Source organism: Cyclopterus lumpus, chromosome 1, assembly GCF_009769545.1.
Source record: "Cyclopterus lumpus isolate fCycLum1 chromosome 1, fCycLum1.pri, whole genome shotgun sequence".
Taxonomy (NCBI): domain Eukaryota; kingdom Metazoa; phylum Chordata; class Actinopteri; order Perciformes; family Cyclopteridae; genus Cyclopterus; species Cyclopterus lumpus.
The window spans coordinates 14,490,245-14,507,790 of NC_046966.1; the positions used below are offsets into that span (position 1 = coordinate 14,490,245).

Below are 17,546 nucleotides of genomic sequence, written 5' to 3' on the forward strand. Positions count from 1 at the left end.
AAGGATGCCTCTCTTATTCAAAGGGAAGCTCCGGGTTTGTTTGTTTATTTTGTGCAGTATCACCATCGACGTGCCTCTTCCTTGGGGCTGCAGCTTTGCTTATTTAGCTTCTTTTTTTTTTAAATCTTTTTTTTCTTTTTCTGTTTTGTAATTTTCTGTTTTTAAATCTGCTGGCATTTAGTTTGCCTTAGCCTCAGTGAGGTGGAGGGAAAAAAGTGGAGACAGCCTTACTTACCCTCACAGAAACACACACACACACACACACACACACTCACTGCACACTTTTATGCCATGCCTCCTTTCATCTCCCACCTTTCTTTCCTGCCATACCCACCTAATCCCTCTGCATCAGTTGTTCAGAGCTTTGCTTTTCCCCAAAGAAGGAAGGGATTTGTGAATTGGGAACAAACACCATACAGTCGGTATTTAAGCTGCTGCATTTGCTGTCACCACATTAGTCCGCCCCATCACCCCGTAACAGAGCTCTTTAGCGCTCTGCATGGTTTGGCAGGCCTCACTTGCTTCACCGGCTCAGCCATAATTATGTATTTTGGCACCGGGCCATTTTCTCAGAATCACATTCATCTCTAAGTATCCTGCTTTGAGTTTTAATATTTTAGATCTGGAGAAAAAGAAGAGACTTTAACAAAGTAGTAAAGGAAACATGAAAACAATCAGGTCCGTCTCTGTGACTGCTTTGCTGACTGTGGTTTATAAGTCAGGAGATAAAATAAACCAAATACAACACTGGATTTTGTCTGTTCATGGCATTTTACACATTATCGTGAAGTGGTCCACTCATCTTAATCACTATCAGTTTTTGAGTTCATATCTGTATTAGTGTATCAAAGCAAAAAGGTGAATTCTTCTTCTTTAGAATTAACAACACTGAATATTGTGCAGCCTTGACGCCTTACCTGTTCATGGACATTGACAAAATTGAGAACTTTGAGGAGATTTGAGTGTTGAATCGACGTGAGAAACCCACACAGAGAATGAAAGACGTTTCCTTTTCACAGTTCCACGTCCTCAGTGTGACTGTCTTTGTGGAATATCTTTAAATATAACATATATCAAATAGTGATACAGAATGTAACTGTTTATTTTAATTATGTGTAGATTTTAGGATATCAAAATGTTGCTTTCTTTCTTTTGACTAAGACCAGATAAAATGTTAAAGGGCTTAGTGCTCTCCCATGCCAAAAGGAGCCCACAAAAGACGATGAAAACGAGTAGTCAGAAATCAAGGCCGTCGAGGTGACTGGAGGATAAGCTTGTTTTTCCAGACTTGACCAAAAATCTCATCAAGAACACGAGATGACAATTCTGTCCCAGGCTTAGTGGTATTGAACATTACTATATTACTAAATGTATTCTGTATTTATTCATGTAATGTTTATTTATTTGATAATGAACACTTGTTCAGAAATGGATCATTTGATGTACATCTTGGTTTGGATCAAGTCATTGACCAACCACAGAAGTCAAGTAGTTCCCCTTGGCTCCTCCTGGACCAGTCATGAAGAGATGAATGTGTACCAGTAACAATAGCGCCACCTACCTGCGTATGTAAGAGCCAGCTGAGAGTTATGTCTGAAATCCTTTCTCTAGCTGAGCTAAACCAGTATCTTTCCTTCAGGAAATGGGCTTCGCTTCACAAAGACTGTTTTGCCTGTCTTGTTGGTTTCTCTACCTGCACCAGCCCAGCCAGCCAAGGTCAGAGGTCAAAGGCCTGACTTTGCTATTGCCCCTCAAGCAATACAACATTATTGTGACGACATTAAACCATTTAAAACACATACTGTACATGAAGGAGACAAGAGAAGAACATTCCACAACAGCACAGAGCCGGGCAGCACGAACATCCTGAGGAAACAACACTCACTTCCTGGCAAATTAAGCCAAGCCGACGGCTGCTCGGGTTGATAACCACCACTGCTGGCTGAACACTGAGTGGCCGAGGTAGAGCACCACCTTTGTGTCTGCTCCCGCCCACCAGAATCACATCTGCCCCCCACACGCCACCAATCAGCCAGCATTGTCACAAGTCTGTCGACCACCAGGACAGCCAGCAGCGTTGGGAGCCTCCATGTTCCTCAGAAAGGATGGGCCTCTTACTACTGCTCACCTCCATGCTCCTGTCCAGCTGTAAGCCCACTGACCTTCTATCTTATTCTTTAGGAACTCGTTGGACTTCTCTTTGTGGAGGTGGTTGAAAGATTTGTCTCTAACCTGGTACTTTACTTTCTTATCTTGCTCCAAGACTTCCATCCATGGAGAGTGGTGAACGCACAAAGTAAGTATATTCTGAGATAAATTACACTTCACGTAGACACAGTTTACTGAATATCTTTCACAGAATTGTTAGTTGGAGCAGAAAGTTAAGTTTAAACAAGGCCCAGTGGTTATGGAACATCATTGCTTTGTTTTCCGTATGGACAACGCGATTGGGCTTTGAGTTGGAAGACTTTTCAATCAGCTGTCACCCACTAAAGAACACTCCCAAACACAAAGGCTCAAGACACATGGTCAGTCAGTGGAAACACTCCTGTTTGTTATTAGAGCTTTAGAAGGAAGTGTTGGGAACATGTTGGTGAGCAGTGTCACACGCCTCCCTGTCCCCTTCTGTTGGTTGGTGATTGAAGGCATGACTCAGCCCGAGAGATGGAGACATTGTCCAAGCCGGGCCCAAGGTCCAGACTTGAAGTAAGACGTGCGTTTCCATTGGTTTGTGTTTTCCTGAAGAAAAGTTAGAGAAGTATATATCTTTAATTTTAGTGGAAGAAGTGCTCCACCCTTTCATTAAAAGTACCAAATCTCTGATATATATATGCTTTGTTGCAAGTAAAAGTCCTGCATTATTTCTGAAGTAAAAGATAACTCAGAGGGGTTGTAAGATGATTAATGGAAAAAGATAGAAGAATAAACAAAGTTTGCTACACAAATCAGTTTTTGAATTTCTTCGATAGGTCTCTAATCTTTGCTTTTTCCTAAAATGTATTTTCTATATGTATGGGAAAATATATATTTGATATAAATTCGAAGTACTATTATTATTATTATTATTATATATATATATATATATATATATATACATACACACACACATAAACATTTGAGACGTTTAGAGGATATATCTCTCTTTGGTAGAAATGATTATTCTTTTTTTGTAATGGAATAACTGGTTTAAAGATAAATTGCACACTTAGAGCTGTAAACTAAAGACTACGACTTTACTTTGAACATATCAATGCTGTTGTTAATGTTGACATTACTTATCAAATGTATAAAGATCTGCATTTCCTGGATTGAAAATGTAGCTCTTAATTCAGCCTTGAACCTCGCACGGCCGATTCTGGGATTTATCTTTTTTTAAATTATGCAGTGTGTGGAGTTACATTTTGATAATGTGTTGTATTTTGTAATGTAAAATCTTAATCAGAAAAGTAACTATAGCTGATACAAGTCGAATTAAACGCTCATTACTTCATTCTGAAATGTAGTGGAGTAGAAGTATAAAATAGCATAAAAGGGAAATAGTCAAGTTAACTACAAGTACCTCAGAATTGTACCTAAGTACAGTACTAACGTTCTAAAGGAACGTAAATGAACGTTGTTAGTTTTGCTCCAACCGGCTCATCAGGTACCTGCCATAACTCACAAGGCGTATCGAGAGCCCAGAGTTAATCACTGCCCTGCACGCCTGAGTTTTCTCATCATCAGCCCTGCCAGGTCCTGCTGAGTGATGCTGGGTGTGGGCCAGATTCAGCAGGCTCTGAATTGGTGATCGGTCCCCCGGGTGGCCCGTTTGTCTGACAAAGTGCTTTTCCTGCCCATTTCCCCCCCTTGTTCTCCAGGTTTGTTTACTGCCTCACAACACCCTCGTCTGAGCCACAACAGCAGCTTGTTGTCTCTGATACTCGACCAGATGGGTGATCTGGTGGAGAGGCTTGACGTCTGTGTAGAGATGCTTTGTCTGGTTACACTGGGGAACACTAAATGGTTTTACACTTTTAAAAGGTACTTCTAAAAGACAAAAAGAACCAGCAAGACAAAACTTTCTGTACCTGTAAGCTAGGCTGTAGAGAAGCCACAGGGTTGGCTCTCTTTTCTCGTCCTTGACAGCTGAACCATTTCATGCCTGTAAGATCAGTGAACACAATGGCCCAATCGATGTCACGACCCTCAGTGAGGTGGCTGTAAGATGCCAAACCCTGAGGCCTACCAATGACACTCATCAAGCCCTCTTTACCTCTCATCTGCAAACAAGTTGCTAATAATAGATCCAACTAAGCATCAAAATTCCTTCCGGCAGATCCAGCTGCATATAGTCGGAAGATACTCTTTCTTTTACACTTCTATCTTCTGGCACTGCTGTTGTTTTAACTGACTACAAATTAATTGTACAGTCAAGCATAGATGCATTGTTTCTTATACAACATACACAACTTTAAAAACTTTAAAAACAAGTAGAAAGTGAAGCGATATGGATGTATTTTACTATTGTACAACTGTTATAATGCTATTTTAGTGCGGTAGATTAGCTTGTTTATTAATTTTAATGAGTTGTTCTGCAATTACTCCCTAGTGTTCATGATAAGAGACATCACCCTGTCCATCGAGCCCAGTATTGACGTGATCCGGGACACCAATGTGACACTAAGATGCCAGGCCACTGTCAGCAGCTCTGGGCTGGAGGCCCTGAGTCGTGAGTACATTATATACAAAGACAGTAAAACAATCTACACCAAGACCTCCAGCACCTCGGAGGATCTTCTGTACCCTCTATCCGAGGTCCGAGTCTTCAACACCGGCAAATACACGTGCAAGGTCAAGATTGAGGGGAAACAAATGACCAGCGGAGCCAGGAAACTCACAGTAACAGGTTGGTTGTTTGTTCTGGATACCTGCTGTATTAATGTTAATGTGGTCAGATACAGTTAAAAGGCTCGAACTGTGAGTAATTAAAGAGAGATGTTTTTAAGGTGTAGTGAACTAAAACATCTGTTGGCAGGACACACAAGAATGTTTGCCTTTACACGATTAGCTTTTTAGAAAATAACTATTTCAGGCATGAATTTAAATCCCTTGTGTGTAATATCAAAAAACGTCCTCAAAATGTAAGTGATGAGAGTGATGTGGGAGAATCACTTCAACGGGAGGTGGTGCGCTTTCATATTTGTTTACTTTTTTCAAGCACTGTTGGATCCAATCTGAGCCCATTTCTAACATTTTCAGGCCTTTCAAAACCAGTTCTCCACCTTAACAAGGTTGTAGTCAGTGAAGGGGAGGAGATAACGGCCAAGTGCACGGCGCCCGGCGAGACAGGCTCCATTTTCTTCTACTTCTACGAGGACTCCACAGAGATCCAGGAACAGCAGGTCCTCTCTAACCAGGCAGAGGCCAAGCTACGCTTGAGCAGCGTTGGCGTCCACAAACTCCACTGTGCCTATACTGTCCTCATAACGCCAGACTCCTTTAAGTCTGAGGAAAGCAACACTGTCACTGTGTCAGTAAAGGGTAAGTGGCATTTTGAAATGTCTTTTACTTTTCAAAGCACTTTGAGTTGTCTCGGGGCCTTTTCTTCATTGGCTTTGTCTCTTCAGAGCTTCCCATCGCAGCAGTTTTGGAGATCTTGCCCCAGTCCCCCAAGATCTATGAAGGAGACCAACTCTTCATCTCGTGCACTGTCCGAAACGCTCTGCACACCTTTAAGAGTATCCATCTCTACCTGAGCCAGGGGAACAAGCTTCTCAGCAGGGGAGACACCAAAGTCAACCACAGCAGCGTTGCCCTGGCCAAGGACCCGGGAGACTTTGAGTGCAGGTTGGAGATGGGAGATGTAGTGAAAATCGACACAAAGACGATTTCAGTGACTGGTGGGTGGACAGAGGAAAGATGACCTGTGTATAAGCATATCATATAAATCTGTGTTCTAACTACTGATTGGTTTGTCATCTAAAAATGATTGATGATTGTAGTCATTACCTATATTTTAATTGAGCCCCAAACTGACAAAATATAGTCAAAGGTTATCAGAAAAGTCAAGAATATAATAGAAAAAACAACAATGAATAAAATGTGTTAATTAACTAAAATTGATTCCCTTTTATGAAGTCAAATTCCTTGTATGTGTAACGTACTTGGAAATATACAGTTAACTTTGACACAGTGAACTAACTGCAATCCAATTTAACCTCCATTTTAATAATCTAATTAACAGTATTATTAGTTTATTGTTTTTCACTTGTCTCACACTCTTATACTACATTGTGTTGGTTTTAAGCTCTATACATATCAGCATTTACACTATTAGGTAATATCAATGCAGAGGATGACTTGCTGTGTTTTTAAAATCTGTCCGCAGAGCTGTTTTCGGTGCCCACTCTCACCATGTCTCCTGCTGCAGTCTTTCAAAAGGAATATCTGAAATTAACCTGTAAAAGTGAGAGCTCTGCCTCTGAAAGACTCAACAGGGACGAGTTGATTTACACTCTTGATCCACCCGGAGGCCCATTGATCCGCAAAGGCCCTGGAATATTTTCTGGCAATGCCCTGCTGTATGATTTCAACTATACCTGTGTAGCTCAGGCCAAGGGCATCGTGAAGCAAAGTGAAACCCTGACTGTACGCCCTAAAGGTAAGCTTACCTTATCTCTCAGATACACATTTGAATACACAGATTAAGAGTGTACTTAAACTCCTTTTAAACATGCACCCCATAATGTAATATCATGCCTCGTTCCTGAATACCAGGTCACGTTTAAGCCGGACCTAGTATCATTTCTGCTGTAAACACGTCAGTTTTTTTTCCTCCATGTCCCTTTCAGTGCTCCGTACAATTCTGATTAGATTAACGTAAAGGCTACTAGAGCATGAATTAAATCAAGTGATTGATACCACTGTCAGAGCGATAGCATTGTCTCATCAAATCTTTCTCTGTGGGGAATAAAACAAGAATATTTCCTTGTGTGTCAACCTAATCCTTCAAATATGACAAATGTTATCTCTCATTTATCATCTCATATTCACAACTTGCCAAAGAGCATATCCTATGTTGTCTTATATCAGATGGGGCAATGTGTTTCATCACAGTGCAAAGACAACAGGGAAAAAAACGTTTGCAACCACATCTCTGATTTTTTTATTATTTTTACTTATTCCTTGGACATGTGACTGAATATCCAGAAAAAACGTTTGATACACAACACGTGAGCAAATAATAATTAAATCCCAACTCTGTAGGCTGTAGTCAGTATTTATATAATAGCAATGGAACAAATGACTGTGTTTAATGTGAAAGGGACCACTTCAGTGATAAGAATTATGCCCTGAATCTGCCCCTCCGCTCTGCTCTAAGGAGCGTTTTATCAGCTTTCAGCTCATTGTTTTGGTTTACTCTCAATGCTCTCATTGCCTTGTTTTTGGCGGCAGCAGGCAACTACCTTCTGCAGAACATTTCCAAAGATACACTGTCCTTGCCGAACATAGTGGAGTCCCTAGCAGCTGAAGAGACAGATAATTGGTAGAGACCAAAAACTGAGCTACAAGGAGACTGAATATTGGACTTAGATTCACCTGGCGGCTAAAACACAACTCCAAGCTGCTGGATGTGTCGGTAGGCAACTGTTTGCAAAAAATCTGTTACTACAGGTTTAAGTCCACCGATAACTTTTTATGATTCTTTAATCGTGTCTGACATTATAATTAATAGGCGGAATAATTTACTGTCTAAAAATGTTAAATAATGACTGAGGAGAATATTCCTTAGAGGAGTTGCTGAGAACGGGTTGTTCACTGTATCCCACACACTCATTATCGTCAGTAACTAAAATCTCAAAGGCAAAATAAGATTAGGAAGTCATCAGCCTGTGAACTGTGCTAACTAAATAAATCATAAGATGGCTTTAGTTTCTGCGTTATAGGATTTGCCCACAGGAAGTCATTTGTTTTATTTTTCTCTTTCTCCTCTTTAGTTTCTGTCTCCACACCAAAGATCTCGGTGGTTGGCAGAGCTGTCCTAGGACAGCCCTTCAAGATCCTCTGTCAGTCGGACATTGGCAGCTTGCCAATAAACTACACCCTGCTGATGGGGTACGACCAACTGAGCACTATTGTTGTCAAGCAGCCCTTTCAACAAGCTCTCTTCACAGTCAACATCCCCAAGCCTGATGAAATAAGCAAGTACATGTGCGAGGCAAAGAATCGGCAAAGGGAAGCCCCGCTCAGTAAAAGACTCAACGCTACTGTCATAGGTAAATATTAAAAACTATTATGGTTATCCATTTTTGACATGTAATTAAGGCAATGAGGATGTGTGATTTAAGCTGTTACCTTTTAATGATACAATAAAATCTCAGTTTATTAAACAATGTCTTCTCTTTTCCTCCACTTTCCTCTCTTAGTGCCTCTGACGCACCCAATTCTTACCGTCATCCCCCACCCACCGGAAATATCTGAGGGAGATGATCTCTACCTCATATGTGGTGTTAAAGGCTCTCCGCCGGTCAGCTTTAAGTGGTATCGTGTTGGCAACAAACATCCGCTGTACACAACCACATCCATCAAGAACAACACGGACTACCAGGTCCACAGTTTGTCCAAAGAGCACAGCGGCGTCTACTACTGCGAGGCGGTCAACCACGCCAACAATGTCGTCCGCAGTAACTCTGTCACTATAGAGGGTGAGACCGTATTTATGCTCAGCAGGGACTCCACCTGCTACAGACTGGCCACAGGGACTGACTCTGACCTCTGGGGCATGCAAAAAACTAAAAACAAAACATCTTTCTAGATGGAAATTAAACAAAAAGTAAAGGAACATAGTTAAGGTCCAGAGACTTAGTAGGCTGATTTGCATTCTCACCGTGTTTGTCAAAGAGAACTATACTACTACCGTACTTTAGTTTTAGTCAATGAAAACATAGTTTTAACATTTCACTCAATCTAGTCAAGCCAAAATATCTAATCGTTTCTTTCTCCCAAGCCTTGCTGTTTAATTATTGAATTGATTATTCATTTAATTTAAGTAAGTTAGTGCTTGTGTCCACCAAACCGTGTTTCACCAACTGAAAACTTCAGACGGGCTGAGACGCTTTGGTTGTTATGGAAGTAAAAATGTCGACACAATGCTCAAAATGAAAACAAGCGCGTAGGAAGAGAGGACAGACCCGCCAGTCCTTGTCGGGTCATGAGATTTTGTGGGCGAGGTAATGTCTCAGGGAGCTTCATTGTTTGGTTCAAGAGCTGAATTTAGATGAAGCCTGCTTCAAGGATTGCTCTCATAGGGGCAGGACACAGTTTTAAAGTGTTGCACCAAAAAAGGTTCAGGAAAAAAACCTTCATATCATTGAGAAACACAACTTATTGTGAGCCCATCAGCTCGGAGATCTCCTGACTAAACTCACTGTAGTCCAGATATGGCTAGCAGCATAGGAACATAAACTTTCTCTTGTTGTTAGCTAACAGAAACAAGAAACAACCTGTACCATTAGTTACAATTGTATCATCTTCCCCTTCTTTCCCCTTTGGTTTCTGTTTGTCACTGACTTTTTCTTCTCTCTCTCTCTCTCTCTCTCTCTCTCTCTCTCTCTCTCTCTCTCTCTCTACATAGTGCGCCTGGCGTTGTGGAAAAAGGTGGTGATCGGTGGTTTCAGTCTTCTGGCGGTGTCTGTGTTGGTGGTTGTGTGTGTACTGTGCTTCAGATCCAAGAGAGGTAGAGAGACCTACAGTCCTCCAGCAACTCAGCCTTTTTATGTCTAACTATGTATGAAAACCAACCGTCCTCCACCTACTTCCTCCTGCTTTTCTTCTCACATCTCCTCTCTTATTGTAGGTAAAAGAGAAGCAGCTGCTGAATTGTCAGTGTGAGTTGGCTCGATTACTTGCTTCCTCTGAATGTGACAGATATTGTAGAAGTTAGTGACAGTGTAGATAAGGGTGTATCACGTTATGTCTCTGTTAATTGTAGCTTTCACAAATACATACTAGTTGTTTTCCATGTTTGTACTGCGACCCTGGCCAAGAAAATAGTCGCATAACTCTCCATTAAACCACAAATTATTATTTATTTTTGTATTCCTATTACTAAGGATTAAATAAACTTACACAGACTTAACTTGATAATTAGTGGGATTCATAGGTGCTGGATGGCCTTGTGACAGAGTCGTGTCTCCTTCTGAAGCAAATAAGCATGTTTATTATTATATAATAAATGTAATTTATTAATCCCTAAGGGAAATTGCATTGTAAGTGTCAATCAATAAATCTCTAAAAAGAAAATTAGTAGGTGAGAAGCTAAACACAATACATAAAAATGGCTCATTCTATTTTTCTATATACTGTACGATGGTAGTGTCCAGTACTAGTGCACATTATAGAAGTGCAACTCATGAAGATAATGTTAGAGGTGCTTCAATATTCAAATATAATTATCTGTACATGTATGGAAAAGGTACGTTCTGTATTGAATAAAATAAAAGTCCAGGAAAACATAAAACAATACAAAAACTCCCAAACTTAAAGGCCAACAGTATGGTTATTGAAGTGGATTATTAGCTTGGTTCAGATTTTATTGCACATAGTTTTCATGCTTTAGATAATTTTAGCATTTAGTAGATTTTTTCTTGACATCACTGCTGCAGAGTTGACTTTATTTTTACCATCTCTCAGAAAGCCTTCAAGCCCTAAATCAGATGACTCATTAACAGTGAATCTAACCCACGACACAGAGGTTTATAACGCAGCCACAGGTAGCTTGGTTTTACTATTCTCCGTTTGTACCACTGACTGTCCTCATTAGTCATCATCTTAACAGCCATGAGTCATTTCTCTGGCCCTAACAGTCATAGCATGTTTCCTGTTCCATCCAATGATGTTCTAACATGCATGCAAGGCCCATGTTGTGGTGAACATGGCTACCTCTGTTTATCCATGTGGCTTTCCACTTGATGGCCTGATATCCTGTTAAAGTTTATGTGCACGCAAAACGTGTTTGTCTTCATCTCAGTCTGACTATTTTTGCATGTCCACTGTTTTCGTGTTTAAATATGTATTTGCAGAGGCAGGAAAAGTATGTTTGAATATAGTTGTTGTAGGACCTAAACTTTCCAAGGCACAAGCTGTTTACTACAAGTTTACGCTGGAAGAAGCTGCTTAAGTAGTTAAATCAAAGTACATGACATTTATTGTCAATTGTTGCAAACTGCTTAGAGCACCCATTATCATCTTCTTCCAGGCGCAGCGCCACTCTATGATGGCATGGAGGGGAGAGGGACCAATGGGGCACGAGATAGCGTGGCGTCGCTTCCCGTTGACATCAGCAACAGGAGCAGCTACAGTATCCCAGCTACAGTGTAGAGATGCCCCAAAATGGGCGGGACTTTTTTACTTTTAAAGCAAAAGGGAGTTCTATGAAATTAAGAGGCAGTAATATTTGTGATGAGTGTTGAAGGATGTGGACACATTTTCTCAGTGATAAGGAGGGGCGTGTTATGAAACAATATAAACCAGGACCTGCTGCTCCCTCTACCCTCCTGCAATCTAGATGGCCTTTGATTTTATACTTAACATTACTGTCTTTATTCTTTGTATCCTCAGTGATTTTGTGTCCTTTATTGTTGCAACTGCTCTGTTTTTCTGATTTGTATATACATTTTATCACCATCACAGGAAATGTGTGTATATACTTTTGGTTGATCCTCTGACTGGTTGGAAGAGACACTTGTAGAATAAAGACGTTGGTTTTATTTAGAAGTGTGTCGGTACCATTCATTTTGCTCTAGCTGAGGCTAAAAATATTTATACTGCACAAATTGCAGTCCAAGAGAACATTATTATTATTATCACGCTTGCATTAATCTCCAATTACAGTATGGTGCGACCATACTTAGCACAGATCCAAGACAAGAATACCAACATAACATGAAGTTGATTCATTTCCTAAAAAGGAATGCACAACAGAGACTTCCTTGAAATGTTGAAACAATAGAGTCTGCAAAAAGACTGTTGGCACAGGTCAGTGTTGAACTAAAACTGGTTGTGCTGGGGAGCTTATTTAGTTTCAGGCTAGGCACATTTGAATGCATGCAGCAGGGGAAGGAAATGAATCACATGTGCCTTGCTTGAGCTGTGTGTGAGATTACATTACCAATTGGGAAGTTGTTTTAGCCAGAACTTATTGTGCAGCTGCTGCTGAATTAAAATCCTATTGTGCAAAAAGCAGCTGCGGGATTTCTGTATTTACCAGAGGAAATCTGCTCTTTTGTACTAGTTTTATTTTAAGAGCATTAAAGCCTCCACTAAAGCCCAAATTGTATAAATGTACCACAAAAAAGGGTCTCCCCATCTCTCCGTTTTTGCTTTAAGAACATACCGGTAATGTAATCTTGATATTTTACTTTTGCTTATTCATTTGCTTGTGGAGCGTAAAGTGAGAAAACTGTCACCACTCTTAGGGCCGACTGTTTAGTGGGAAGCTACAGCCAGGAGACAGTTAGCTTAGCTTAGCTAAAGTTAGCAGGAAGACTTGAATGGGAAACTGTTGGACTCCCTCTGTGCACATTTTTTTTTAGATATTCTAAAAATGACAAGTGACCCTCCGCAGCGTTACATTTTTACACATATTTGTATGGGTTAAACAAACACAAAGGTTCAGAGACTTTTTTTACCTTTGGACAGAACTGGTCTGTTTCCAGACTTTATGCTAAGCTAAGATAACTGGTTGCTGGCAGTAGCTTCATATTTAATTAACAGATAGCCTAAAGAGTGGCATAATATGTACCATATAACTATCAGCAAGAAAGCAAATATGCATGTTTCCTAAAAGTTACTTTAAGAATTACTAAAACACACTTTCCCTAGATGTCAGCTGACATACATGTGGCTTGGCAATGTGTCACAGCTAATTATTAAGCTATATTTATTTGTTATTAGTGCAGAATTCTAAAAACAAAATAAAGTCTGGGTTTGGCATCGCCTCTGATGTTTGTCTTTCTGTGTTTCACAGTGAGGGTGGACGGAGCTGCAGTCAGTGTGTGGAGCGAGCGACCACTTGAAGAAGGTGAGCTGGGCTTGTATTAAGCAGGCTACCATTATATTAGGCTTTTACTGAAAATGGCTTACAGTTCCATGAAAGCATGTATATTTTAAATTGCTGGACCTATTGAGAATTGAGCACAGACAGCTTTAACTTATTTGTCATTAAAGCAAGCTTATATGAGTTTCGCTGAACAGCAGCCACTGTGTCAATAATTGGCATTATGGGCTTATAGTAAATGCCAAAGTATAGTGTAAAAGTAGAGAAGAGTCATGCAGTTGGCAAACTGATTCAGTAACGTCTGTATCACAGCCATAGTGGCTGTAGCTTTCAGTACATTACATACAGTGTTGACCAACAGTAATAATAATGGAGTATACTTTTCTGCAGACCTTGCAAAACACTTTGTTTCGATCTCGTAGACTGCAATGATTCATGGGTATTTCCCTCCCAACTCCTACTGGTACCTTGAGTAATATTTTAGCTTTTTGCCTGGATGGTCACCAGGTCTCAGGACTCCAGGCTCCAAGTCAGTGACGGATGGTTTAATTTCACTCTGTAAATGGTTTTATTCAACAACATCATAGCTATGTATCGCCGCTATGCCTCGTGGCACTAGTGTACCTATTTATTTATTTTTTTAATCGACAACAGCCAAAGTTTGCTAAATAACAGTTCCCATCTGTGAGCAACAGCAAAAATAACATTTCACACCAATCAGCATTTTTGGGGACGTCGAGTCTACATGGAGAGTCAGACTTGATTTTGTCAACTAAAGTAAAACTAACACAACTAAAGGGCAGTAGCACAACGGTAGTCATATGGTTGAAAGCTTTGGAAAAGACCTCGAGTTGGGATTGTTTTGTCAAACTTTTATTTCCAAGGTCAAAAATTAACTGTTCATGCTCGAGAAAAAATAACACTCATATATGAAGTCATGCAGAGGGTTTAGTGTGTTTTACAGAAAATCTTGTTCATGTATTTGTATACAGCCAATGACGAGGAGAGCAGCATGGTGTCCAATGAGCCTGATGTGGAGTACACTGAGGTGGTGCATCCCCGGCCAGTAGACCCTGCCAGAGGTGAACAAAAAAGAAAAGATGTTGTTTGAGTCCATCTCCCTTTGACAACTTTTTGTCCCTCTATTTTTTAACCAAACTACACACCGTCTCTCCTCCATTACAAACCTCCCTGTAGAAAAATATTCTCTGCTTTGCCCACATTCCTTTACAGCTGATAATACAGACCAACACTTCCTGGGAGGGGCATAATTACCCATAATTAATACATCTCCAAGTTGCTGTAACTGCAGGGATTTCCAGAAGCATTGCAGACCTCATAAACAGGAAGGGTTGAGCTAATTGCCTGGCTGGTTTCTGTACTGGCTCCTTCTTCGTTATGGTTCTCTGTGATCAAGGTCCCGACGGGCTGAAGATGGCCGTTACAGAATATGACACAACCCGCCTACTTTTAGATTTCTGCTCATGATGGATCTAACAGACGGTTATCTGCTAAACTTTGTCTTTGATGTTCAAGTAAGCTAATGTGTTGCTTTTTATTACCAACAGTCCTCATGAGGAAAGGCACAGACACAGTGTACAGCGAGCTCCAAAACTCTCCACATGGTGAGTTTTACATTTTGAAAGTTGCACTGATGACTATTTTTATTTTGACAATGGACAAGGTTACTATGGGAAGTTGCAAAAGGGGTTGCTTGTAGTGACCAATCCAAATTATGTTTTAGCTTTTTTTCAGCTCATTGTTTAGTTTTTTTTAACCCCGTATTTTTAAAGTCTTGGTTCCCTCTCATCAGCCGTGTGGATGATTATCCCACTGTACACTAGTTAGCAACGAGTGAACCCAGTGGATCATTTGGTACTCAACAAGCCAGTTATTTGAATGGACAGTTTACCCACGCCCGCTACAGAACCGTGACAATATCCTGTTACTTCTGGCATAAACTTCCTGCTATTAAAACAGCAGCCAGACGCTGGATGTGTCTATCAAGCAGTTCATCAGAGTCTTAATGTTTCCTGGTCAACAGAGAAGCGTCTGTAAGAGTAAGAGGGCATATTCTAAATATTGACTCAGACAACAGGGACAGAACTGAAACAAAGGCCTTTGCAGAGAAAGAACAAGTGAGTCAGCAAGCCCTGTCACGTCATCATAACTGTCAAATGACTCATGCATAACTCTGAGGTGTTACACACATTTAACCTGTGATGCTTTTGCTTTTAGGTGCTGCTGAGCATCATGACTATGTAAGTTTTTATCTGCACAATCACACTCATGTTCTTCCTGCTAAGTCTTTGGAGGCCCTTTCAGTCCCATTGTAATTATAACTCAGCACCTGTATACAGTATAAACACATTGTAAGATGCTTATTAGTATTGTACAGTGCACACTGATGCTTGAGTTATATAATGATTTTTAAGTCTAAGGAGCAGTATTGCCTAGAGGCAAGCAAGAATGTTTTATGAAAGAATTCAAAGAAACACTGAGTGAGTAATTCATATAAAAAATAGTTTTAATTTTGTGGGTGAATAGATGTAATGGAAGTGAATGGAGGTTTTAAAACACTTTAGCATTAGGCTTTAAAGCATTACGACAAATATTATTTACAGGTAGTCAGTGTACACTAGTGGCTATCTTAAAATTGTAATGGAGTTTGTACTCTATACAGGTACAGAGTTATAAATACATTGTCACAAGTTTACTTTTTGATTTGTAGTATTCAAAGGAAATTATATGTAATATGAGAAGCCTTTTGAAAAAAAGCTTGATTCAAGTCATACACATTAAGTGGAGACACACTTGTTCTTCTCCATCAACTTGAATGATGACTTAAATAAAGACTTTTATACGGTAGCCTTACTGTATGTAATTGGTGTCCTAAATGACTAAAGTCACCCATGTGTCCCTGCGCTGGCCGCCTCCTGGACACAAGGATACCTCGCAGGCCCATAAGCCAGAGCGAGAGGGAAACGGCTGTCAAAGTTTCCAGACAAGAACAAAGGCATTTGGGCTGGGGCTTCCTTCCCTATCGCCCGAGCAGATCAGCGCTGTGGCCCAGTCAAATTACCTCAGAACCCATCTCGGCCTGCAAACTGTCCCCCAGCATGCCTTAATCACCGCTGCTCCTTACAGCCCTGTTTGTCCCTACATGGTATTAGAGGCAGCTAAAGAGAGCAATGTGGAGTAATACACTAAGGATGTGACATCAGCATCTAAAAATTGGTGATTATTTCATCTGTATATCTTCTTGATGGCAGATTATGCGATTTGGTCTGACAGTGGTCTTATTATGGTTTGTCTGCTCCACAGGAAACTAACGCTGGGTAGACATTTTGGAGTTTGTATTATGGGGAAAAACAAAAAAACAAAGCATCCTCTGAGAGTGTGTTATTAAGTTTTGCTCCATTAAAAATGAGGATTAGCACTTAGGTAGTTAGGAAGATGGATGAAAACACAGTTTAAAATCAGATTTTAACTCATGCAGGAGCCATTGTTTTGCACATTACCAGGAGCCACAAAAGCGATTTTATAACCATATCACGCCAAGGTTTTAAATAGTACTTAGCGACCACACCGGTGTGTGCTTTAGTCTTAACTGCTTTGTGTTGTGTGTGTGTGTGTGTGTGTGTGTGTGTGTCCGTGTTTTAGGATCAGGATCAAGATAATAAATGAATCGGCCGTGATGGTGTTTAATTGCTCTGCTTTGTGTCAGCAGGGTTCAGTAGAGTACGCTGAGCTCAGCAGTGAACAACCTGAGATCAATAGCTACTGTCTAGAGGTCAACAACCACCAGGACCTGCCAGTGCCGGTGGATTAGTGGATTATCGCCTTCTTCTCTTCACGCAACGCCTCCACTCACATCTCTTATCCACACTTTTTTTCCACCTTTACTAAATACAATCTGTGAAATAATTGACTGCTAAATTAGCTATAAACATTGTTGTATATCAATAAAAGCAGTCACGAATCCTTACTGTGTGTGTTTGTGTGTTTTTTCTCTCATGTGACAGCGGGCCATGATATTACAGCTGCACAGAGATTTGATCAGCAGAAAATAACTTTGCTATCAATGTCATGAGAATCATCTTTTCAGTGTCTTTCACAGTATCATTTAAACTATAGTTTAAATGATTTTATTTTCCCATTTTCATTTGTTACAGAGTTCAAACTCACTGGAATTATTGCTTGGCTGTCTTAGTCATGTCAACGTGGAAAAGACAAGCAGACGAAGGGGGGTGTAAATTACAATTAAAGAGGAGATATGCTAATTTCCAGGTCAATACTTGTATTTTGTTTTTCTACTAGGACATGTTTACATGCCTTAATGTTCAAAACACATTATTTTTCTCATGCCGTCTGTCTTAATGTACCTGTATTCAGCCTGCTTTTGAAATGCTCTGTTTTAGCTGTCTCTTTAAAGCGACTGTTCACCCCAAAATCAAAAATAAATGTTTTTCCTCCTACCTTAGTGCCATTTATCAATCTAGATTATTTT

At 40.3% G+C, this 17,546-nt stretch overlaps 1 protein-coding gene across 6 annotated transcripts; it reads left to right on the forward strand.

Annotated features, from left to right (window-relative positions):
* The first annotated feature begins 1,936 nt into the window (after positions 1-1,936).
* si:dkey-237i9.8 (platelet endothelial cell adhesion molecule) lies at positions 1,937-17,024 on the forward strand. Of its 6 annotated transcripts, XM_034537447.1 has the most exons (16): positions 1,937-2,148; positions 2,264-2,296; positions 4,589-4,885; positions 5,239-5,520; positions 5,607-5,879; positions 6,368-6,640; positions 7,977-8,255; positions 8,406-8,684; positions 9,614-9,715; positions 9,836-9,866; positions 10,672-10,751; positions 13,007-13,060; positions 14,029-14,118; positions 14,605-14,661; positions 15,275-15,297; positions 16,767-17,024. In XM_034537447.1, the coding sequence occupies exons 1-16, from the start codon at positions 2,106-2,108 to the stop codon at positions 16,866-16,868; spliced, it is 2,298 nt and encodes a 765-aa protein (XP_034393338.1). In that variant the 5' UTR covers positions 1,937-2,105; the 3' UTR covers positions 16,869-17,024. The 6 variants fall into 6 exon arrangements, 5 of the variants coding, with proteins under 5 accessions (XP_034393338.1, XP_034393347.1, XP_034393356.1 ...); XM_034537456.1 differs by lacking the exons at positions 9,836-9,866; positions 10,672-10,751; XR_004609761.1 differs by lacking the exons at positions 10,672-10,751; positions 15,275-15,297; positions 16,767-17,024 and having other exon boundaries at positions 1,939-2,148; positions 14,605-14,621.
* Positions 17,025-17,546: the final 522 nt, after the last annotated feature.

What these genes read in the sequence shown, in the direction of transcription:
- si:dkey-237i9.8 (XM_034537447.1), top strand. Translation starts at nt 2,106, where the DNA reads ATGGGCCTCTTACTACTGCTCACCTCCATGCTCCTGTCCAGCT. An exon ending in TGTCACTGTGTCAGTAAAGG is followed by an intron (nt 5,521 to 5,606) that starts GTAAGTGGCATT and finishes TTGTCTCTTCAG; the next exon opens with AGCTTCCCATCGCAGCAGTT. An exon ending in ACTCAACGCTACTGTCATAG is followed by an intron (nt 8,256 to 8,405) that starts GTAAATATTAAA and finishes TTCCTCTCTTAG; the next exon opens with TGCCTCTGACGCACCCAATT.